The sequence below is a fragment of the Podarcis muralis genome, chromosome 8 (assembly GCF_964188315.1).
Source record: "Podarcis muralis chromosome 8, rPodMur119.hap1.1, whole genome shotgun sequence".
Classification (NCBI taxonomy): Eukaryota; Metazoa; Chordata; class Lepidosauria; order Squamata; family Lacertidae; genus Podarcis; species Podarcis muralis.
The window spans coordinates 66,042,646-66,067,272 of record NC_135662.1 but is presented as its reverse complement, the minus strand read 5'-3'; the positions used below and the strand labels follow the sequence as shown (position 1 = coordinate 66,067,272).

Sequence of the window (24,627 nt, the reverse complement as noted above, 5' to 3'; positions counted from 1 at the left end):
AGAGCGGAGGTTTTCAACCTCTTTGAGTCCACGGCTCCCTTGATCAACTGCATTCTTCCTGTGGCACCCTTGTGGGGCTCAGGAGCCCAGTTGCCTGCAGAGCTGGCAGACTCTCACCCTTTTTCGAGCATGCTCCCTTGTGGAGTGTTCCCTCAGCCTCCTCTCCTCTCCCCTCTCATTGGGAGTCCTCTGGGAAGCCACTTCTGCCACCCCTGATCTCTGAGCTGCCCCCACCCCAAAGAGAGATGTCTCCTCACACTGCCCCACAGGGGCCTGGAGCTTGTCTGTCCATTCCCAACTTCCTTGCTTACTCTGAGGCCACTTCAGCTCCTGGAAACCAGCACCCCCTGACCAGCCCCAGAGGCACCATTCGCCTGGGGAGCTTGTAGTCAGGGCAGCTGCAACTAAAAGCTGTGCAAGCCTTTGGGAGGCAGAGATGCAAGAGAGCATCAGAGGAGGGAGGGAAGGAAATAGGGACAGAGGCCAGTGTTGCCCACGGCACCCCTGACCATCATTCAAGTCAGCCCAGGGTGCTTTGAATTCCTCCTGCAAAATGGTGACTGTCTGGGGGAGTCCTTGCAGAACAGGAACTTATTAGGTCAAAAAGGACGATCTTGAGAAACTTTCTTCCCTCTTCTATAGGTAAAAACTGACTGATACAGTCAGGCACAACAATAGCAGAAGAAATAGGCTCATAGTGGTCCAGGAAAAAAGCTATGAAAGGTACAGTTTTCAGCTACAAATATCTGTATTGGTAGACCAAGTTCTACCTCAGTAAATAATGATAAGCCTAAGGCACTGAGATTTGCAGTAACATACACATTCTCTGTCATCATGAAGTCGCTTTTGTTTCCCCCGCCCCCCCCCATTTGAAATCTGACATTTATTTTTTTGTTTAGTTTCAGGTTTTTTAAGAATTTCTTTGCCTGCGAAAACCCACATTTTTTTGTTTGTTTGCTTGAATAAAGTTGTGTACTCTGTTTTGCTCTACTTAAAAGTGTTCTATGCTAAAGAGGTTGGAAGGAAATCACTCCAGCATTTTCAAGCGTACAAGGCCTGATTTATTTTCCACTGATAGGACATAAAAGTGCCTGTTTGAATTGTGTATGTGTATTTTGGAGGTATACTGTATTTGCTTTACTAATGAACACTGAAATCTGCAATTGTATATATGAGTTCCAATAGGCCCGCATATTAAACTGCTCATGTTTCCTGTTTAAAAAGCTCATATAAGACTGAACCACTGAAATGTTTATCTTTTGCCATTGGATCTCTGCACTCCACAGAGTGACACACAAACAGGCTGAGCAGCTACTAATCAAACTCTTTAAAGCCGCCAAACTCACTTTTTGTCTGCATTATGAAACTAAGATTTGGTCAACTGAGGTCAAGTTGTGCACTTAACACAGCTTTCCATTATAGGCAGTGAACTCTGTAACAGAGAGTAAACTCATATATAAACAGAGAACTTTTTCTGCTGCTGCTCAGGGCTGGGATTAAGTTGGATCACCTAGTCTTCTGCTTTTAATGAAATTCTCTCCCTTATATTTTCTTGTTTGGAAGACAGTCCAAAGTTATCTCATGCTAATTTAGTTAGGCAGTGCCCTCCAGGGATGTCACAGGCCTCCATGACCCCTCCAGAGAGACTCCGGGAAGGGATGAGGAGAATTAAACATTCCTGAGAAATTGCAAGGCAAGAGCCCCCAGAGATTTTGTAGAAAAACTAGCTCCAGACTATCTGCCAGAGACCCAAGTCACCTTTTCAGCACTTCCTTGACATCTCTCCACCAGTTCCATCTGGCTTGACTCAGGGGGTCAGCATGGGGACTGGGAAGAGGTGGCAGTGAGAAAGTGTGGAATTCAGGGGAGGTCTGATTTACGCTGTTTGTGTGGGATATGTTAGATAAATGGAAAGAGCAGTGCGAGAAAATAATAGATCTTATTTCACTCCAGAGCCTTTCCCCTGCGTTCCGGAGGGGTAGGGAAGAAGGATTGTTTTTCAGCTAAAGATACTGAATAAGGAGATTTAACAGTTCATTAGCAGTCGTATAATTTGATGCAAGCTTTGTGTCTTTGGACTTGTATGGCAAATGTGTTAAAGATTTGTTTCTCAGAGCATAATCTTGCAAATTCTTATTACTGTGGATTCATTTCAGTGGCATTACTCATATAGTAAGGCTTATGGGCATGCCCTTATTCCTTCTGGGATAAAGCTGTTTTAACTGTTGGAGCATCCTAATTTTTTAAAAATGCACAGGAAAGCTCCCATATCTCAGTCCTTTTTCATAAAGTTATGTTATAATGTTAAATCCTAGTGTTTGGGGGGGAAATATCTCCCTTGTATGAGAAAGTTTAGCAACAATAAGTGCTGTTCAGTGATTACAGTCATATATGCTGTTTTTCCTGTGTGTCTATAAAACTTATTTTTAGGTTTTACTCACAAAATTTGTGATCAAATGGGGAAGCAATTCTTAGCACTATGTCCATATAAATGTGGAGTGGGAGTGGGCAATAAAAGGTAATCAAAAAAGCAAAGCAAAACATTATAGGCTTGTTCTATATGCACACATTCTTAACTCTAAAATATATTTAAACTCTTAATCCATTTTTCTGCATTTTATTTATGCACACAAGGTTGAAGAAAATCCAAAAGCTACAGGGGGTGTATCTATTAGGGTCAACTAAAATGTCACAAAGCAGTGAGGACGATTTTGAGTTTTCCAGTAGTCTTTTTCTGGCTGTTAAGCAAAACAACATCCAGCCTGAAGAAGCATACTACTTGTTTTACAGAATGGGTATCAAAGGGGTGATCCAACATAGTACTGAAAGTATCAACATTAAGTGAACACTAAATTGACATGGTTGTCACCCAAAGCCCTAAATTGTCACTTTTCCTCCAAGGCAGAGAACAAAAGAGCCACACCGAAGGCTTTTTCCAGCTATACAAACCATACTCCTTGTGTCATTGTGAATAGTCTGTTCTCAGTATTGTGTTAACTGGCCAATTACAGATACAGCTGGCAGTCATTTCTATGACTAAGATCATACTAGAAAAGCCTTCCATATCCTTAGACTTTTTAGGTGTGAACTTTTGGGTGTGAAGTGAGACTTCAATGCGCACTCCAACTTTTAATTCCAACATCTGAGTTTTCAAGGGAGGTATCACGTTGCATTGTGTTATATATATATATATATATATATATATATTTGCTTTCGTAGATTTTCACGGGTACAGGAATGCAGGTTTTGGTGTCCTCGGGTATCTTCCTCCCCACAAAAACTGACACCAGATCCAGAGGCACACAGAACGCCATCACCAATCAACCACACCAGACCCAAACCCAGACCCTCTCCACAGATAAATTACAGACACCATCCAGTAGCCAAACCATGGTGGCACCTCCGGATGCTGCACCCCCCTGCAATCCCTACACAGATCTGGCTGGCACAGGCCACAAAACCACAGCTCGCCCCTATACACGAAGCCAAGCCAGAGCACAACTAAATGTAGTACACCCATCTTCTCAGAAAAACTCTTCACAAAGTTCAAGAGGTCAAGACACAAAGGCTTTAGCAACTAATCCACACCTAATGACCCACCTAAGTGGTACTCAGGATATCACTCAAGAAATCACTCAAGATATCCCTCAAGCAATTAAGGAACAAAAGAAGAAAAGGCACACTAGCCTAGGAACTTCCTCTCTGCCCAAAACATTGGAGGCCACACCTCCTCAACAGTATTTATAGGAACTCAAACACTGAGATCCTGCTCTGTTCCAGTAACAAGAAGCCGAAAGCACCTGCCTGAAGATGACGAGTGAGACCTCGTCGAAACGTCGCCTAGACACCCCAACTTTTACACGGGAAGATACCCGAGGACACCAAAACCTGCATATATATATATATATATATATATATATATATATATTGGTTGTCCTCCTTCAAAGTGGTTGAACTGGATTCATCCTTGAAGCACAGAACTTTTCCCTGTTGTTCCAGTTCCTAAGTTCTCAAAGGCAGGCCTCTGAAACCCTCAAACATAAGGACACTGTTACAAATGAAATTAAAAAGAGCATTAGAATCCACTGCATTTATAAACGGAAAGGAAAACTTAGATTGGGGTCTATCTGATGTACATTTGTCCAGACCTTAACATTTGCACACCATACATTCCAGATTAAAGGTGCCCCCTAACACGATGCGCTATATTTCACAGGCTCCCTCTGCATAATAGCCATGCTAGAGCAATAATCCTATTATACTGCTATAATCACGTCTGTGTAGCTGCTGTTTTCTCGACATCAGGCATGCCAGCAGGCCTCTTTAGTGGTGAGCCTTCAAAGGTTTGGACTGGAAGGGTTCATCTAGTTCAGCCCTCTATTCTGTGTAGGATCTGAAATATAGGCTGTGTCCACCCTGTCCCTGACAGATGACCAACCTGGTTCCACATAAACACCTCCGGAGAAGTAGAGCTCATGATCTCCATTCTAAAGTTCTTTGCAATCTCTGTGCTGTCCCAAATAGGAGCTCTATGTGTGTGTGTGTGTGTGTGTGTGTGTGTGTGTGTGTGTGTGTAGCTCTACACGTGTGTGTGTGACTATGCAGACTTTGTTTTATATTGTCATCAATCGATTTATTGATCCAGTCAACAGATTTCACAACAAAATGTATACATCCATTAATAAGACCCTGTATGTTTGTATAGAAGTCCCAGTAAAATGAATGGACATTGTGCATTTATACACATAGACTGGGGGGGGGGGGGGGGACACACACCTATGTAGCTATTTGCATGCTTTATTATCTAAATAGCAGGAACCCTGACCTTAATTCATAGATTTAATTCTGTATTGTATGCGTGGGCGTGCTTATGGTCTCTCACCCATAAATCCTGCGTCTTTGAATAGAATTGCTCCCTGGATGGATAAAATATGTGGCTGTTCTGCAAGAAGTTATCTAAACGTCGGGAATGTGTATGTTGCTGGCAAGAAAATAAATGTATCTTTTATATTCACCGTCATCGAACCAAAATTATAAATAAATGCCAATGTATTTGAACCCTGCAGCCCTTTTCACTCAACTGTGGGTTACTGATGACCTGAATTTCAACTTGAGACATAAAGTGAACAATACATTTTCTGCTTCTCTCCACATCCATGTGCACTGTATTATTGTTTATTTGAAGCAGTTATATTCCACCTTCCCTACACAATTCAATCTCTAGTTGTCTTTTCAATGAACTCAGGACTGAATCAGGAACGCTTAGCTCCAACATCTATTTCTCTGCCAGTTCTCAACCCTGAAACATCTAGAAAAAGAATTGATGGGAATGTCTCCTGATCAGATGCAGAATGTTACCATCTTCAGAGAGTACACAACACATCACAGTCACAATATTACCATCAGGTTCAACACATATCAGAGTGAACAATTACAAAAAAAGAAAAGAAAAGTGCAACTTAAAAAGAAGGCACTTTTAATCCCAAAACGAAGGGATTGGTAAAGAAAATAATGTTGAAATGGAAAGTGCAGAGGGTTAAATCTCTCCAGAAATCACAATAACAGACGCTCAGCTAGAATGCATACCACAGGACAGCAGAGGAACAAAGTGGTTGCGATCTCCTAGCCACACATGCACACTAAGTCATGGTGTGCCTTAGCTGTTATTTGTACCAGGCCAATGTCTTGAATTTACTCCTAATCAACATTCATGTAAAGTTTCTAGAGTGCCCATATACTGGTAAATGATACTGAAAATTTGCTGTCGTGTTTTCTTTGTTTATTTTTCCTTGCTGACTAGTGTAATGTCTCCTGGTTCAAACTGAGATGATGGTCTCTTCGTGGAAAGAACACGATTAATCCTATTTTCTTCAAAAATTAGAGACGGAAATGCATAAGCATCTTCATCTGATGCCAAGAAGCCTTCCAGCCAGTTTTTGCAACAGGGTGATCAATACACCCAGTGTGATGAATAATTTAAGGAGATTAAGTTGTTATAGCAACAAACCAACACTTGACTTGAAAGTCTACTTGAGCTATTTGTAATGAAAACATGCCTTTGACTAGTGCTTTCCTAGCATTCATTCCTATGTCTGCCCAAACCTGACCACATTCTGGGTGCCACCCTTTCGCCTTGCAGTGATTAAGTTGACTGCATAGGGTGGCTGCTTCCTCCATCCCCCCCCCCCCCCCCATGGAACAAAAACATTTGTGCTTCATTTCTAAACCGAACAGAGCAAATTAATTCGTGAAGCCATAAAAAGCAACTGATTAAAAGATTTGTGGGGGGTTTTTAATGAGCCAGAGGGCAAAAACCTCGAAGCGTGCTTCATAGTTTTACTAGGTATAAGAAGTTTTGTATAGCTGATTCAGGTGGAAAGATTTTTAAAGGAAGATTATCCATTGATTCATCATTATCTTTTATTATTATTTTTTAATATGAGTTATTATTATGGTTATATTTTATAATACTCGGTGTTATTTTTCCCCTGTCTTCCCCCTGCTCACTTGTATGGTCTCTTTCCTGTGACAAAGATGCAGGGGCCTTCCTGTTGAGCAGAACTATCCGATAGCTGTCAACTTTCAGATTTGAAAATAAGAGATCAGCAGCCTCGAAAATAAGGGATCAGCAGCCTCACCTGCCCCGGGGACAGTCTACGGGATATCTAACAATCCGGGATGGCAGCGGGAAGCAGCAGGAAACGGTGCTAGAATAAAGGGAATTTCCCGTAAAAAAAAGGGAAGGTTGACAGCTATGCTATCCTATGGAGATTGTGTTGAGGGAGGAAGAGAGATTGTGCGGTGAAGGAACCATCACTGCATCCTAAACCTGCTGAGTTTGTGTCTGCTAGAGCAAAGGTTGTATGACGTCCTACCTTTTTTCGTCTCCTCGCTGGCATTTTTAATTATTATTCCCCTCCCAATTGGGAATGCACCAGGGAACATTAAAGGTGGGTCGGCAGTAGTGGCACAGCTTTCCACAGGTGTGCTAGGGAATTCTCTGATGGCAGGCCTCCCTCTCTGACTGTGGAGTGGTAGATATGCCACGTTCTGTGGCCCCTCAGTCCCTCTCCAAGGGAGCTGCTCCCCAAATCTTCACGCAGCAAGAAGGTACCGTATTTCTACAGATCCAAACCAGTCTTTATCTCATCTACAAGCAGCAGGGTTCTTGCTGCGGAGTTCCTCATAAAGGATTACAAGAGAGAGCATCTTTATTTCAAGTGAGATGTTAGTTCATGTACTTGACTTATTATGTATTTCCTACATAGCTGTCAACTTTCGGATTTGAAAATAAGGGATCAGCAGCCTCACCTGTCCCGGGGACAGTCTATGGGATATCTAACAATCCAGGACAGCAGCGGGAAGCGGCACTGAAATAAGGGAATTTCCTGCAAAAAAAGGGGAAGGTTGACAGCTATGATTTCCTATTACGTTTTCTTGTTCTGTTTGTCAATTCAATTAAAACAGCGTGTATAAATAAATAAAAGCCAACAAACACGGAGAAACAGATAGGAAAATACATTAGGCAGACCAGAAGCTTGCCAGGCAGATTTTCCCCAAGAATGGATTCCCCCTCAGAAAAGCACTACAACAGAGGAGATCATCTCATTCATTCCTACTACCAACCATACATGTGTGAGGAGCATGGAGCAGGCCTTTCCAACTGGCCTCAATATCAACTAGGATCAGTCCCTTTGGTATCATGGCCCCTCGGCCCTCCAGATGTTTTGAGACTACAGTTCCCAGCATTCCTGACCACTGGTCCTGCTTGCTAGGGATCATGGGAGTTGTAGGCCAAAAACATCCGGAGGGCCGAGGTTGAGGAAGCCTGATCTAAACAATTCAGGGCTTTTGCCAGTAGACCACACACCAGGGAAACGGGTCTTACCATGACCGTATAGTGGCACCTTGTGCCAAAACACTTGAGAAGAATTTCCACCACCACTCCTACCTTATGGCACATAAGGCTTATTCATATAATAACAGGATAGGAAATTGTGCTTTCCCCCAGCCAGCAAATCTGGGGCCTTTCCACCTGACCAACTTGGCGCATGTGGAATGCCCTCCCACCAGATGTCAAAGAGAAAAATAACTACCAAACTTTTAGAAGACATCTGAAGGCAGCCCTGTTTAGGGAAGCTTTTAATGTTTAACAGGTTATTGTATTTTAGTGTTTAGTTGGGGAAACCCAGCCAGATGGGCGGGGTATAAATAATAATTTATTATTATTATTATTATTAGGCTTCATTTCCCATCCATTCACCCATCGGAGGATGAGGCATGTAATATCATGGGTCTGTTGCCGCAAGGACCATAGCTTTTTCTTGAGAGGCGGGGTCCAATTCAAAATCCATTCACTCTCACTTAAAGTATTATAAATTCATCTGCAACAAGGCCCAGACCCAATAGTCTCCTCCATCCCTTTCGGAGATTGAAGGCTTGGTACTTCTCTCCAAGCGCCCACAACCAGAGGCTCCCATTGATCTTCCCCGTATCACCCCTTAAGGCAACCTAGGGGTGTTTTTAGATGATCTTTTCCTCTCTGTCAATGAAGTGAGGGAGTTTTTGTGAGGGGATATGCAACAGATATTAATAATAGATAAAGATGGCTCTGGGCTTTTTTAAAAAAAGAAAAGACAAAGGGTGATATATTTAAAGGCTTGTTTAAACTTCTATTGTTGACGTGATTTCCCAACGAGCAGCTTTTCTGTTTCATTTTGCCCGTGGCAAATACCTAAAGATCAGTAATAAAGCCTTATACAAATACCTTCATACTTTGCAAGAACAGCATTTTGACACTCGCTGATACAGTACAAGGAAAAGGACAACACTACATTAATGTTTGACAACACAGTAAGAGCATTGTGTATTCACCTGCAATGAATGACGAAAAAAATTGTATGAATTAAAACAGAAAGGTTCTCAGGGTTTATATTTAAAAGTTTATCTAGATCACAGTGAATATGTTCCCAAGCACTGTCTTCTGTTGTCCCATTATTTCTCCTGAGGTGTTGTAAAACGGTTACAAGTGCAAAAGGAAAAATAGATATTAATTTATTATTATACATCCCAAGCACCCCAATATGCCAAGAGAGACCACCGCTTTTCCTTCTAGTGTCTCTGGCTAGTGAATAATGATGTAATTAGTATGAACTAAATAAATAATTGCCGTTTGCAAGTGCAAGCATTGCTACTATTGTTGCCATTTGTCCTGAGAAAATACAGTTGGCGTGCAGAAAGAGGTTTCGTGTTAGCGTCGCATGGTAAAATTACATGTCTTGGGAGGCTTGCCTAAAGATGAAAAGGTTTTAGCAGGTGCAGAAAACAATACACTGACAGTACTTGCCTAATGTTAATAGTCAGGGAGTTTCAGAGAGACTGTTCTGTTGCATTGAAGGATCAGTCTTACCAGATCTGCAAACAGTCCGGTATTTGGAAGCGAAAGGACACAGCTGCCCATGTAGTAGACTGAAACCTCTCACATTGTCACTGTACTACTGGAGAGAAATGAACATCCAACCAGACTCCATTTGTTGACACTCCTGCCTCTGCCTGCTCCATCGCACATTTGTTGTTGTTTAGTCGTGTCCGACTCTTCGTGACCCCATGGACCAGAGCACGCCAGGCACTCCTGTCTTCCACTGCCTCCCGCAGTTTGGTCAGACTCATGTTTGTACCTCCGAGAACACTATCTAACCATCTCGTCCTCTGTCGTCCCCTTCTCCTTGTGCCCTCAATTTTTCCCAACATCAGGGTCTTTTCCAGGGAGTCTTCTCTTCTCATGAGGTGGCCAAAGTATTGGAGCCTCAGCTTCATGATCTGTCCTTCCAGGGAGCACTCAGGGCTGATTTCCTTAAGAATGGATAGGTTTGTTCTTCTTGCAGTCCATGGGACTCTCAAGAGTCTCCTCCAACGCCATAATTCAAAAACATCAATTCTTCGGCGATCAGCCTTCTTTATGGTCCAGCTCTCACTTCCATACATCACTACTGGGAAAACCATGGCTTTAACTATACGGACCTTTGTTGGCAAGGTGATGTCTCGCACATACCTAAATATGATAAGTGTTGTGAATGGCTCCTGCTCTCCAGCTGTGATTGTTGATGCCACACCATGGGCTAGTGTCCACACGTGAGTGTTATTCTGCTGTTAATCCACTTTGCTCTCAATTCAAATTAGACCCCCGTAGTCCACAGCCGCACATATTGGAATTTGTATAAGAGGAGCAACTTGGGTCTTTCCCATTCATACCAGTAGGCATTTTCTTTTGTGTTTTCCCTTCCTTAGAATTTATTGATTCTGTTGTGCCAGTTATGTACCAAGAGGGTATGTGAATAGATAGCTCTTTGCACACCTTGGCTTTCCCCCTTTTTAAAATAATAATAATTCCCTGCTCAGGAAATGTGCAAAAACACACCATTGGGTATTGTAAATTCTCGGCACATATTTAATGTGGTTTGTGTGTGCATTTTTCTGGTTCTGAATGTATTCTTCGAGTGTAATTTTCAATAGAAACCTGATTCATTTTGTGCTTTTATTTTAATTCCTCTTGCTAATTGGACTTACGAAATATTAAAATAAGCATGTACATATTCTTAACACTCTGCTTAGATTTTCTAGAATGTTCAGCTTCAGAAGTTAACTACCGTATTTTTCGCACCATAGGACGCACTTTCCCCCCTCCAAAAATGAAGGGGAAATGTGTGTGCGTCCTATGGTGCGAATGCAGGCTTTCGCACCATGCCTGGAGAGTGAGAGGGGTCGGTGCGCACCGACCCCTCACGCTCTCCAGGCTTTGCACACCTCTCCGCAAGCAGCGGGAGCCCAGCGTTGGGCTCCCGCTGCTTGCGGAGACTTGCCTGCATGCCGAAGCCTGCGCGCGCTGAGCTCAGCGCGCCCAGGCTTCGCGGACCTCTCCGCAAGCAGCGGGAGCGCTCCCACGGCTTGCAGAGAGCTGCCTGTTTGGGCCTGGGGTCGGGGGAAGCTCGAGCTTCCCCCGCCCCAGCCCCGCGCCTGGGGGGGAAATAATTTTTTCCCCTTTATTTCCCCCCCAAAAAACTGGGTGCGCCCTATGGTCCGGTGCACCCTATGGTGCGAAAAATACGGTAAATTATAAGTGGTCATTGCATGTTATTTGATTTGAGCTCGCATTACCTCCTAAAAACAAGACGTACTGCATGTAGGAAATTCATCCATTTTAAGTTAAAGATTTTTTACCACTTTCAGGTTTTGATTTGGTTTTTTTGAGTTTTCAGACAAATAGCACCATCACAAAGGCGTCATACAACAATGCAGGGATCTTGCTACCATGAACATTTGGGTGTTTCGTTAAACTAAGCCTTGATTAACAAGCATTGTGCTAATGGATGACAGCACAGTTAATAAGTGTTTTCAGTTGGGGTGCTGGATTAGTGAGTCATACCTATAGTTGCTTCAGATATGTGTGTGTGCATGGGTGTAGCCAAGGGGGGCAGGGGGCATATGCTCTCCTAAATCAAGTAAACACATAAAAATACTTAACTAACTGACCAGTTGCATTACAGATAGCTCGGTTCTGCCCCCCTAACATTGATCCTGCCCCGCCCAAAATAAATCCTGTTTTCGCCCACGTGTGTGTGTGTACGCATGTCATGTACACATAAGAGAAATGTGCAGAATTTGTATAGTTTGACTAGAATTATCCTATGCAAGGTTTTCTTTCACTTCCTTCAGTAACCCAGGTGTGAACAACATAGAGAGCAAGCTATTTCTGAAGGGTGTTGGCCTGCGTGAATATTCACTTGACACCCAACGTCAAAACATTTGAGCTGCCCAACTTCCTGCCATGCCAGCACAATATCCATGGCATAGCATCCTCTTCTGTGCTGTTACTGTAGCGTAGGTCAAAAATGAATACTCACCCTCACTTCAATCCGCTGCTAGTTATTTGTTTAAAAAGCAAGGCTTAGGATCTCTTCGTAAGCTCAGAAATATTCCATGCCATCATCACTAGAGGGATTTTATTATTTGTAAAGAAAATGCTGACAACCCCTGTACAGTGGTACCTCAGGTTACATACGCTTCAGGTTACATACATTTCAGGTTACAGACTCCGCTAACCCAGAAATAGTGTTTCAGGTTAAGAACTTTGCTTCAGGATGAGAACAGAAATCGTGCTCTGGTGGCGCGGCGGCAGCAGGAGGCCCCATTAGCTAAAGTGGTGCTTCGGGTTAAGGACAGTTTCAGGTTAAGAACAGACCTCCAGAACGAATTAAGTACTTAACCCGAGGTACCACTGTAATTATACAGAATGTTAAGTGCAGGTCAAAGTATTCTGAAAGTACGCAGGCATGCTACTATCAGGGCTTTTTTCAGCTGGAACTTGCCAGAACTCAGTTCCGGCACCTCTCAGGTGGGCGCCAACAAGGGAGGCATTCATGGTGAGTTCCAGCACCTATTTTTCTAGAAAAAATAGCACTGGCTAGTATGTATTCTTGCGCTGCAGTCAGTATCACTTTTAGCATTGCTGGGAGCCCCTAGAGGAAAACCAAATTGATTCACGTAAGAAAAACAAATGTGGTTATGGATTTTGCTCAGCCCTTAATACAAGAGAACTCCTGGGAAGACTACAGACTTGGAACTAACCCAGAAATTCAAGCCATTAACAAAACAAAATTTAATTATGAAATAATGATGGTGATGATGATGATGTTGATGATGATATTTATACCCCAGTTGATTTCTTCATTGAGTTTTATCTTCACAAATTTGCATTAGCGTTGCCAGCATCTGGTAATGAGATGTGATAAGAAAAAGTACTTTTTGTTAAAATTGACATCTAAATAAATGTCTGCCATCCTATATGAATCATTCTGCTGAGAAATTGAAGAAAACTTTGTCTCTTCCTTCACCTCCACAAAAAAATGTTCAAATATGTGACCTCGCGATGGTTAAAAGATAGCCAAAGTCAGGCAGTGATTTTATCGCAGATTGAGGCCTAGCCGTGTCACGGGTCAGGGAGTTCAGCATGTGAACAGGAAGGTGAGAACTGCTGAACTTTTACCTCAGTTGTGCAGCCCCATCAGAGAATAAATGGACCAAATCATTGTACAGCTGTATAAAGAGGTGAACGGCTGAATACCTATTGCACAGAGGCCTTTGTTTTCTGCACATGATCTGGCATCATGATAGGATGCACTAGGCTGCAGCTTTGTAGCAATTACTAAGCCATTATCACACAAGAACACAGGATCGTTTATCTTCTAATTCAGAATGTCACCTGTTCTTCATTTGCAAGTCAATAACCGTTAATTATGCTCAGTGGAACTTTAAACAAAGATTTTCCCCTCTGTTAAAATCAGTAAGCCATTTAGTAAGGGCAAAATAAATCTAGAATTGCAGTATTTTATTATTCTGCTTGTTTTTATCCTGAAGCCAGTACAATAAAACCCTAGAAATTGGTACATCAGGAACTTTATATACTTTGTGGTGGGAGAGAACCAGTTCCTGGGATTTTGACTGTTATGAAAGCGTTCAGTATAGATTTCTGTTTGACTGCATAATATTTATTAATGAGATATTTATTGAATGATTAAACAGCTTGAGCAATTGGTGTATCCTATCCACCTACCCTTTATTGAGTCTCTTTGACATAGTCTCCAGAACAAGAGACTATTTTTGTTAAACAGTTGCTGTTTTTTTTGCAGAAGAAAAAAGTACGAGCGTACCCACATCCTACAGTAGTGTTTGCTAAAAACAAATGATTTCTCAAAAAAAAATTCTAATCTAATAATTATTTCACATGTTTTCACAATGTAGGATGTTTATTTTTTTTATATAAAAAATGAGTACAGCAAAGCAAACATAAACCTGTATGTATTTTTAGTTCAATAACTTAAAATATACTGTAAAGAAGCAGGAAAAGGTGCTTTAAAGAAACAGCAAAAACGAAGCAGAATTATGTAGTGTTGTGAGCACCATACAAGTAATATAAGGTATTGGTCATGTTGCAATCTTGTACCCATTGACATACACTAATGTCCCTTGGAAATCTCATTTTGCAGAATTGCGAACAACTTAGTTTTTTTAAATTAATTTTGTAGAATTAAAGATGTGAATGATATAAAAGGTTGCCATTCATCTGAACCATAAACACAGTATCTGCAGTCCGATGAGATCCCATGAGCACACCTTTTCTGTTTTCTTTTACAAGCAGAAAAATACTCTTTGTGTGCAATTCTGAATCCTTGTGCACATGCAAAATAATACTCTGCATAGAAGGGATTGAAGAAAAAAGAAAGCTACTGTGTGCCATAGGTTTTGCATTTGAAATCTAAATTGATTTGAATTAATGGGACATAATTTTGAAGCAGTTTCGTAGAATTGGAATCCCGGTCTCTACCCTTTCATCCAGGAACTGCTCTGCTGTCAGCACATATGACAGAAATGGATGGACTGGAAAGGAATGGTTACACATTGACAATGCAATCTGTTGTAGGTTTGGTTTAGATTGTATGTTTAGATACTAAAGATTAACCTTTTGATTTAAAACATTCAATAGCAGTGCTACCAAGCTGCACAAAGCAACTGAATAGCGACTAGATAAAAGTTCTGCTTCTGATCATGCTCTAAATTTATAAAATTGCACTAAGATCTTTTGAGTTGTGCACGTCACTGAAATGAATCTTCATCTTTGCATTTCAGAAATGAAACAAAATGTCTTATGGCTTTGTTGGCAATAACGACATACATACATGCATTCCCATAGCAGCCAGGATTTTTGCAGCAATGTGTTAGAAGGTCTGGTCTTGGAAACATCACTACATCTGAAATTGATCAGTCTACTAATTCTCACAGTGCACAGTAGGCTGATCAAGAAAGCTGGCATAGTCCAATGGATACAGTGTCTTTCATTTTGACCTAATTCACCCTTGTGTGCCTCTAAGAAGCAAAAGATCTGTATGTAAGTCGTGAATTTTGATTTCCTGAGTTTAAAAGACATCATAAGAGTTAGGACACACCTTCAATGAAGGATTTAATCAGGTGGTTAGACTGGAATGCCTGGAGGTGGGGTTTTTTTCTTTTTCTTTTTTAAGAAACTCTTTTTTGACTCCCCAAAGGCTGATGTATCTCAACTGAGAAAGCAGAATAGAAATAACGAGGTATCTTTCATAAGTTTACTCAACAATTTCTTGAGCCTCATTCCAAGTACAGAACTATTCCAAGTACAGAACTGTAGCATACTAGTGAAGCTTTTGGCTACATGTTTTAGCTGTAAAAACAAACAAACCATCATGCAAGCACACTACTTCTGTGAGAATGCTTTAATTCTCTATGTATTGCTGACAGAGGGGTGGGGGAAATCTGAACTTTTCAGGTGCTATTTACTAAAAGAAACTGAGCTGTCCCAGAGCTTATATTAATCTGATTTGCAGAGTATCCCCTGGCATCTGGGGAGCTAGTAAAGTTGTTTTCTTTAAATGTGATGTGAAGAGGTCAGTGCAAATAGCATTGTGGATTACCCTACGAGATAGCAATCCCTTTAAACCATATGGGGAGAGTTTGAATTATGGTGCTTGCATGCAGATTATTTATTAAACAAGGGTTGAGCCTTACAGGTAGCTCCCTGTTTCTTTCACTAAGGGATTAGAGTATTTCAGTCATTTTGGATTGACTTACAGTGGTAAGTTTTTCTCCAGATATCATTCCAGGATAGCAGTGTGGTCTAGCTGATTGAGTACTAGGCTGGGAGTCAGAAACCCCAAGTTCTGTTCTTGGCTCAGCTGCTGACCCTGTGCAGGATGTTGAAGACATTTGTTGCTGCTGATTTCTCTTGCTTGCCTTTCATCTGCCATAGCTATTTAGCCCTGAAAACTCTGCACAGCCACCAGACTCAGTTATGCAACTTTGCCACCTATTAAAATCAGTGAAAGAGGATATGTGTTCGTAATTCGTTCCAAAACTCTTTGTTTATTTAGAAGAAGAAAGTTTCTGTGTTTATTTGCCTTTTGCCTTTTACGAAAACGTCTTCACGGTTTTGTTTTCTTTTTGTTCAGCTAGCTATGTTAATGCAGGTCAGATAACTACACCTTAAGCAGCTAAATTTACATGTATACATTTTTTTAACTTCACATAAGTTTCAGACATGTATTTGGCCCGAGAAAATGTAGTTTTCTACAGACAACAAATAATCAAATAAGGCATATGCCCAGTGCTTCATTTTCTTCATTTATTCCAGTTGTGGAATCTGGATTTTGCAAAAACAAGGGTGTCACGTGACTTTTTTAAAAAATTGACTTTTTGCCAATGTAATTTACTGAGTGAAGGTTCTTGTAAACTCTCAAAACGTGTCAAGATTACAGACTACCACCTCCTGGAAAATATCTGAAATACAGGTTGAACTGAGTTATGGGCTGCAATCTCAGTTATAACCTAATATCTAGGTTATAACTGAGTTATAACCTGAGCAAAAAAAACGTGCCTTCAAATAGAATCCCCTCATCCCTGTGATGTCCAGTGGCTGGTTTAAATTGATCCTAAGGTGTTAAGAGGAATGGTAGCCAACCAACTAATAAATATGCTGGGAGGTGAGGCCATTTGGCAGGACAAAAAGAAGTGTGCTGGGGTGAAGAATTTCTGCTGTCCAGCAGTGAGAAACTTCACACCCATCTATTCTGGTTTCTAAGATCTTTAGGAGGCATTTTCTCAGTCCATTTGTCCATGGGCAAATGGTGGCTTTGTCCCGGGGACATTCCTGCCTGTTTCACTCATGACTTGGGCATTTTTGCCAATCCCAGTACAAGGAGGGATGACACTGTTGGGAACCCGTATTCCTGAATGCTTGTATATACGTTTGAACAACATTTGGGTGTTCAAAAGAAAGAAAGATAAGAACAGCTTTATACGACTGCTCATTTTAACCCTGACATTTTCAGAAGAATTAAATAAGGAGGGGTTAAAAAGGCATTCCAGTAATGGGAGATGTATAGCCATGCAGTGGGATGGGGCAAGGTTTTTATAAAGTGTATTGAGATCCTCTGATGGGGCACTTCTGGTGGTTCCACATACCCCTGAGGTTCAGTAGGCCTTCGCTACGAAAAAAGCCTTTACTGTGGCAGGCCCTACCTGTGGAACACCCTACCAGTGGCGTAGCGTGGGGGGTGTAGGGGGGGCCGGCCGCACCGGGCGCAACATCTGGGGTTAGGGCAAATTCACAGGTTAGGGGGCGCAAATCCACGGGTTAGGGGGCGCAAATTACTTGCCTTCCCCCGGGTGCTGACAACCCATGCTACGCCACTGCACCCTACCACTAGAAGTTTGGTGGGAACCATTTCTTCCTTCTTTAAGATGTCTTCTAACAATTGTACTGTTTTGACAAATGTTCTGTTTTGACAAATCGGTATTTATGGAGGTTTTATTGGTGTTTTTAATGATGTTTTCTGGATACTTTCATTTATTTTATTGTCATAAGCCGTATACTCCCTTGATTCTTGTGATCGTTTGGGGGGTTATAAATGCATAAATCGATAAATTATCTTCCATAGAGCAGTGAGAAGTTATAACCAATTAGGCTATATTATATTATTTCTTCCTCTAATGTTATGAAAATAATTTGCCGCAGTGGTACTGCTTTTCCTTGAAGTGCTGTTCTGCTAACTGAAAATGCTTTGGGTTGTTTTAAGTGGTAATACAATAAAATGCACCAAACGGGAGAGCAGTAACAGATGAACTAAACTAGGATGTACTTATCTTTCTTCAGGCTATGTGGCTAATGCTGCAAATGGATGAGCCAGAGGACTTTGTAATAGCTACTGGGGAGGTCCACAGTGTCCGCGAATTTGTGGAGAAGGCATTCCAGCACATTGGGAAAACGATTGTGTAAGTAGGAACACACAACAGCAATAATTTTGGTTGACCATTTCTCGCTCACATCCTTTTATTTGGCTATTTGTACCTCTGTGATGTAGTAGTTCTGTTCATGTACCGTGCTCTCTCTTATTATGTCCTGAAGCCTTTCAGTATTATCCTTTTCCTCCATTCAGTCTAATTTGAAGATATGTTGACAACTCATATCCAGAACAAAAAAACGGCAGAATTCTCTGTTCTCTCTGTACCTAAAATTGTGCAATCAAGCACTAAAAAAAAGTTTGGTTTTCACTTGATGGTTGAAGGGAAGGCGACAGTATTCAAATGTCCACATTAAGAATCGCCATTCCAAGCCAAAGAACAAATCAAAACTCTCGTGGCAGGTCTCTTTAAAGACATAGGTTTTGCATTCCTTAGATGAATCTGGCCCCTGGTCTCCCATATATGATTAATCCCAAACATTAAAATCCAGCCTAACAAAGGGAGTCTTGTGTACATCCCAGAAAGACTCAAGTTTTGTCTAAGGCAAGGGAGTTTTCACAGTTGTGGGACCACAACCAAGTGTGCCATTCTCATATTTGGTATTACAATTTTGTGCACAGATACTGAAATCTAGAGCGGGTTTTCCCAAACTTGGGTCTCCAGCTGCTTTTGGACTACAGTCCCCATCATCCCCGACCACTGGTCCTGCTAGCTAGCTGTAGTCCAACAACAGCTACATACTGCATTGTTGTAGCAGTAGGTGGATGGATGACTCAAGAGCCAGTGTGGTGTAGTGGTTAAGAGTGATAGACTCATAATCTGATGAACCGGGTTCGTGTCCCCTCTCCTCCACATGCAGTTGCTGGGTGACCTTGGGCTGGTCACACTTCTTTGGAGTCTCTCAGCCCCACTCACCTCACAGAGTGTTCGTTGTGGAGGAGGAAGGGAAAGGAGAATGTTAGCCACTTTGAGACTCCTTCGGGTAGTGATAAAGCGGGATATCAAATCCAAACTCTTCTCTTCTTCTTCTTCTCAAGAAAGAGAATCAATTTTCCTCATTTGCTCAGAACCTGCTGTCAGTTTTGGGGTTTGCTTTTCACAGATTCCAAATGGCAAGTAAATTTCCATTCCGAAAGCAAATGGGCACTGGAGCAGGAACTGAGGCAGCGACTTCTGGAGATGAGCAATTGAACAAGCACTTGCAGAGCTCACGAGAGAGTTGTGAACTTGGCAAAGGTCCAGAGCAGACAAAGAGACTTATATTCTCACTGCCAAGCATCCCTGCCAGCACCTCTGAGTCATGTGCTGGGTCATTGTTTGCAACTGGATCTTCTCCCTCTTCCTTTCCTCCCAAGTATAATCCTGGTGATAGAACCTTATGACATCCAGATTGGTACTCTTGCAGAGACTCTGGGCTTCCTATCAGGATGCTGTGGAGAAGGTTTATCAGGTGAGGGAGACAGGCTAGACACCCATGATATGAGGCATTTCAGTCTGCCTTGGGACTACTGCAGGTTTCTCTAGGTCAGGGTCAGCAAACTTTTTCAGCAGGGGGCCAGTCCATTGTCCCTCAGACCTTGTGGGGGGCCGGACTATATTTTTTGGAGGGGGGAATGAATGAATTCCTATGCCCCACAAATAACCCAGAGATGCATTTTAAATAAAAGCACACATTCTACTCATGTAAAAACACCAGGCAGGCCCCACAAATAACCCAGAGATGCATTTTAAATAAAAGCACACATTCCACTCATGTAAAAACATGCTGATTCCTGGACCATCCGCAGGCCGGATTTAAAAGGCGATTGGGCCGGACCTGGCCCCCGGGCCTTAGTTTGCCTACCCATGATCTAGGTTTCTCCGGGTGTAGGAGTTTTCAGCAGACTTTGGGGAGATCAGAAGCACTTGCTTCTGTTTGTATTATTTGTTTACTTCCTTGCATATTTCTGTTAAAAAAATAAAACCAAGGTGATTGTAGGACAGGCTGGGTTGCTGGTGCCCCTCCTCTGACAAAAGACTCTTTGATCCAGCAAAAGCAACCACAGTACCAAAGGAGACCCCTTTTTTTCACGACTTCACTATCAGAGCACACACAGAGACAGATGGAACTGTATGCTGTTGGCAAGAATGGTGGGATATGGGTCAGGTGTTAAGCTCTGTATATGCTGTATAACGAACATAGAGCCCAAAGATGTTGTTCAGCTCCAACTCCATCAGCCCAGTTATCATGGCCAGGAGACACTGATGATGGGAGTTGTAGTCCCATGACATCCAAAGGCATTCCTGGTGCATATGAATGTGAATGTTATGTACATAATATGAGTATTGCATGGGACAATGAATGAGGTATGTGTGTATAAATAGGAGAGTGTGAAAGGGAAGGGGGAATGGACATGGAGAAAGTACACACACAAAATGCACTTACCCATATCTGTTCTCCATCACTGGTTTGAAACTTCTGAGACCGTATGTCGCTTTAATTTCATTGTATTAATTTGCAAAGCTACCCCTAGCGTTGGCATTTAATCCACATCAAAATCAGTGGTGTATCTACTATGTCAAAGATAACAGTGTTTCATTGTGCTGGTCTGAAACAATGAGGAAAAGGAAATTTTGACAAGTGAAATGTAAGCAATTTTGTCTGTGAGACTTTCATCTTTGAAATCTAGTTCATTTTTTTCTCCTTTTAACACGGCTACTGCCAAGGAAAACTCTGGAATGATGAGACTCCTCAGAGTGATTCTAATTCAGTTCCTTGCGCTGACAAGAAGACCTTTCAGCTACAAATATTTTCCCCCCGTAACTATTACACCTTTTCTCCCCCCTTTCTATCTTCCTTTTGCCTATTACTAATTAAGTAATACGATGGGGAAACACTTCCCTCTTCTCATTTGAACTCCAACAGGATAAACCAAACAAGCAAACACTTGTCTTGACTAATTTTCTGTCATTAATCTTATTAAATCAGAGCAGCAATGTAAGGATAGCCTCAAACCACTAAGGCACTCGAAAGTTCTTAGCAGACTGCTGTCTGTGAATAAAGGTGGAGGGGACCCTATATAAGCAGTGGAAAGATTTATGAGGTTTTTCCCTCATATAATTCTACATATAGATCTGCAGCAAAAGTATTCGTTGCTTGAAGGGCTGAGATTAACATAAAAAAGCAATGAACAGTCACATTAATCTCCATTTTTGCTACCCTTGCCTGAAATGGTCATGATTTGCCTGTTCTTCAGAGTATTTGCATTTCTTCTGTGTAAGCTGCTTTGGGTGTTTTGGGGGGGAAAGCAGCCTAGAAATGTTTTAAAGGAGTAAAGGGTTCTGAAAAGTCTCACAAGCAAGAGCTGTTTTTCAGGATGTGCAAGGGAGCAATCCAAGAGGTACAAGAAGCTGGCGTAAAGCAAGCAGGCATAAATTAAGCCAGATCCAAACCCCATTCAGCAGTGAGACTGGTTGCTGCTGCTCTGATCACGGTGGAGGAAAAGCGAGCCTTTAAAATAGTGTTCTGTGCCAGGTTGCTAGGTCGTATGACCAGGCTGAATGGTCTTAGGATCTAGCCTAAGTCTCCTGTCTCTGGTCCCATTCCCTCCACACATCCAAACGCTTTCTGGAGGCTTAATACCAGCTTGAACTCAGCTGAGATGAGCAACTTAGGCTGGCGTATCTTTGGCTGAGCCACGTTTGGGGGCTCAATCATAGAGCTGCAGAGTTGGAAGGGATTCTGAGAATCATCTAGTTTAACTCCTTGCAATTCACGGATATGCAGCTGTCCCATACGGGGATCAAACTTGCAACCTTGACATTATCAGTGCCATGCCCTAACCAACTGAGCTCTGACGTAACCAGAGGTTGTAGTGTCCTCATGTTGACCAACATGTCCTAACCTGCAACCTCACCCTGTTCTAAGAATATTCAAGACAACTGTTGTTTTTTAAACAATCATAAGATTCGTTGTTGTGATGATGACTGCTTCAAACAACAGAGAAATGTTTTTGAAGGCTTCTCTAATTATGGAAACTCTGCAATTAAGTTATTCCATAGAGGAGATTATGTTGCCAAACCCTGCCTTACGACAGAATAGAGAATGAACAGTAATAAACTATAAGCTATGCAACTATAAATTTATATAGCTATAAATCTGCATCAAGAAAGTGGAATCATAACTGTCAACCGTCCCTTATTTGGCGGGAAATTCCCTTATCCCAGTGCCGTGTCCCACTGCTGTCCCTTATTGATGATGTCCCTTAAATTTCCCGGGTTTAAAGGAAGCAGCTCCTCTCCCTCCCTCCCTGCCGGCCAGGGAGGAGGGAGGCTCCAACTGTGTTGCTTGGCTGCTTTGCTCACCCAATAAGGAGTCTAAGAACGACTGGGGGGTGGAGCTTGCATGCCTTGTGCCGATCAAATCGGCCGCGTTGCCTGGGGACTCGCCTTTGCTCAGCGCTTCCCAGCGGAGAGGTGACGGTGGTTTTCCTTGCTGCATCCCCTTTGCCGGGTTGCTGCGCTGTGGGAACCACCACTTGAGGCTTCGTTTGGCTGCTGGCTGGGCTTTCTGCCTTTGGCTTGGAGGGGCTCAGAAATTGAACATACCTGTGCTCGGAATTAGATAGATACATCACCGATGGCCCACTCACCCTTGCCGGGGAAAATGTCTGTCTGGAGCAGGGGCACATGGTGGGGGGAAAGGAAGGGAGCTGGTTGAGTACAATGGCGGGCGGCGATCTCGTGGGAGGGGGTGGCTTTTGGATTTGTTTTGGAGGCTCCTTCGATTGACTGTTATGGGGGAAAGGAAAGGAGCTGGTTGACCAAAATCCCTTATTTTGGCTGCTGATCCCTTATTTACGAGGCTGCTGGTCCCTTATTTTCAAATCTGTAAGTTGACAGCTATGAGTGGAATCAGTATTGGAATCAGACCTGGAAGAACCAGGTCCACTTAGCAGTGAAGCTTCCTGGGCCAGTCACTATTTCTCCGCATAACCTTTCTTACAAGATGTTGTCAGAAGAAAAGGAGGGGTAGGAGACCATGTACGCTGCTCTGACATATCAACTGTGTCCCACACAGAGCCTATCCAGAAGGGTCCTGTGACCCATAGTATCAAAAGGTCAAGCAGCAGGCAGTCTAGACAACATTCTACAACCCCTAAGACTCTGGCTGGATATAGTGCCATCAGTGACAATATGGCACGTTGACTGGCATTGCCATTTACCAGCCAGAGCATGGATTCCCAAGAAGTTAAAAATAATAAATAACTTCAATATATTTTGGCTGTGTTCCCCACAAGGTGCTGTTCCTTTATGTAATGAAAATGATGGGAGGGAGAGCACAGGCATGCTGGCAAGCCCCTTCTCCTCTAGTGCAGAACCTTCCCCTTGTTTACGGGCCTCCATGAGTTGAAGGATGAACTTGTTCCGCATAGCCTATTTGTGGAGGCTGGCATGTTGTAAACAAATGGAAGGTGATGCACCCAAGCAGCAAGGCTTGCCAGTGCTGCTCCGCTCTTCCCTCACATGACCTTCATCATGAGAAGAGACTCAGCACCTGGATAGGGCTGGAGAGTAATCCTTATCAGATTGAAATCAAAGGCAAAACTTCATTTGACTTAACATGCATGGCTCGCACAGGGATATTCCTTGTCGTTGCTACTGTCATTTCCCTTTTCTAGGAGGATTGAAAAACGGTCATTTGCAGCTGGTGAACACATTGTTATAAGAGCTACGTATCACGCTTTTCAGATTTGGGGGGTTAATTACTTTTCTCCTGTGGTTTTTTTCCTTTGTACTTTCTCTTTTAGTAGGTATTAAGCAAGTAGAAATTCTATCTGAACATCAGATGAATGTGATTACCGTACCATATTTATTTCCTGTCTAAACTTTGCCCCATAGTCAGTTTTCTTATTGCATCTGTTGCTTATCCACAAAACAAAAATGCAACACGATGATGGGAAATCTCTCTCTCTTTTTTTAAACATGCAGTAGTCATGCATGCATGTGGACCTGCAATCTGGTCATTGTCTTCTGATGTGTTTATCCTGTGGTTAATAGCAGTTGAGCTAAGCTGAAGTGTTAGCATTCACTCAAGATTGGGCTTTCATTTTTGTCGTTTGCAGAACAATTAAGCATCTTTGAACATTAACAAGGAAGGAAGTATGCCATTAAAGTGGAGCTTATTTTCAAAATCATGACCTTCATTCTGGTGATAAAAAGGGCCCATGCGGAACTTTGTGGCGTTCAGTAATATTCTGTTATGCATGCACTAAACTCCAGTGAAGTGGCTAATCTGGCTGACAATTGGTGACAAACTCACTAGCCTGAAAAATTACTTCCTATTCAAACTATGCATCCTTATACTTGTGGCAGACATTTCTTTATTTCAAAGTGTTTTGTTTACAAATATTTATTGCATTGCTTTCCCACTGGCATGAGTACTGCACACAGTATTTTGAAGTGTATTGTATCGTATAGTTTAGTTTATAGTACTTTGGGAAACAGGTTGAGCTACTGAATAATTGTCATCTCTTACAATTCATCTACTTCTGCTTCATTGACTATGCAAAAGCCTTTGACTGTGTTGACCACAGCAAACTATGGCAAGTTCTTAAAGAAATGGGAGTGCCTGATCACCTCATCTGTCTCCTGAGAAATCTCTATGTGGGACAAGAAGCTACAGTTGGAACTGGATATAGAACAACTGATTGGTTCAAAATTGGGAAAGGAGTATGACAAGGCTGTATATTGCCTCCCTGCTTATTTAATTTATATGCAGAATTCATCATGCGAAAGGCTGGCCTGGATGAATCCCAAGCC

General features: G+C 42.2%; 1 protein-coding gene across 2 annotated transcripts in view; it reads left to right on the top strand.

The window, feature by feature from the left end:
* GMDS (GDP-mannose 4,6-dehydratase) overlaps positions 1-24,627 on the top strand; it is a 285,325-nt gene that overhangs the window by 184,627 nt on the left and 76,071 nt on the right. For both annotated transcript variants that reach the window (XM_077933314.1, XM_028737854.2), the window contains one exon: positions 17,738-17,856. In XM_077933314.1, the coding sequence (XP_077789440.1) occupies positions 17,738-17,856 (119 nt within the window). The remainder of the gene's footprint in view (positions 1-17,737; positions 17,857-24,627) is intronic.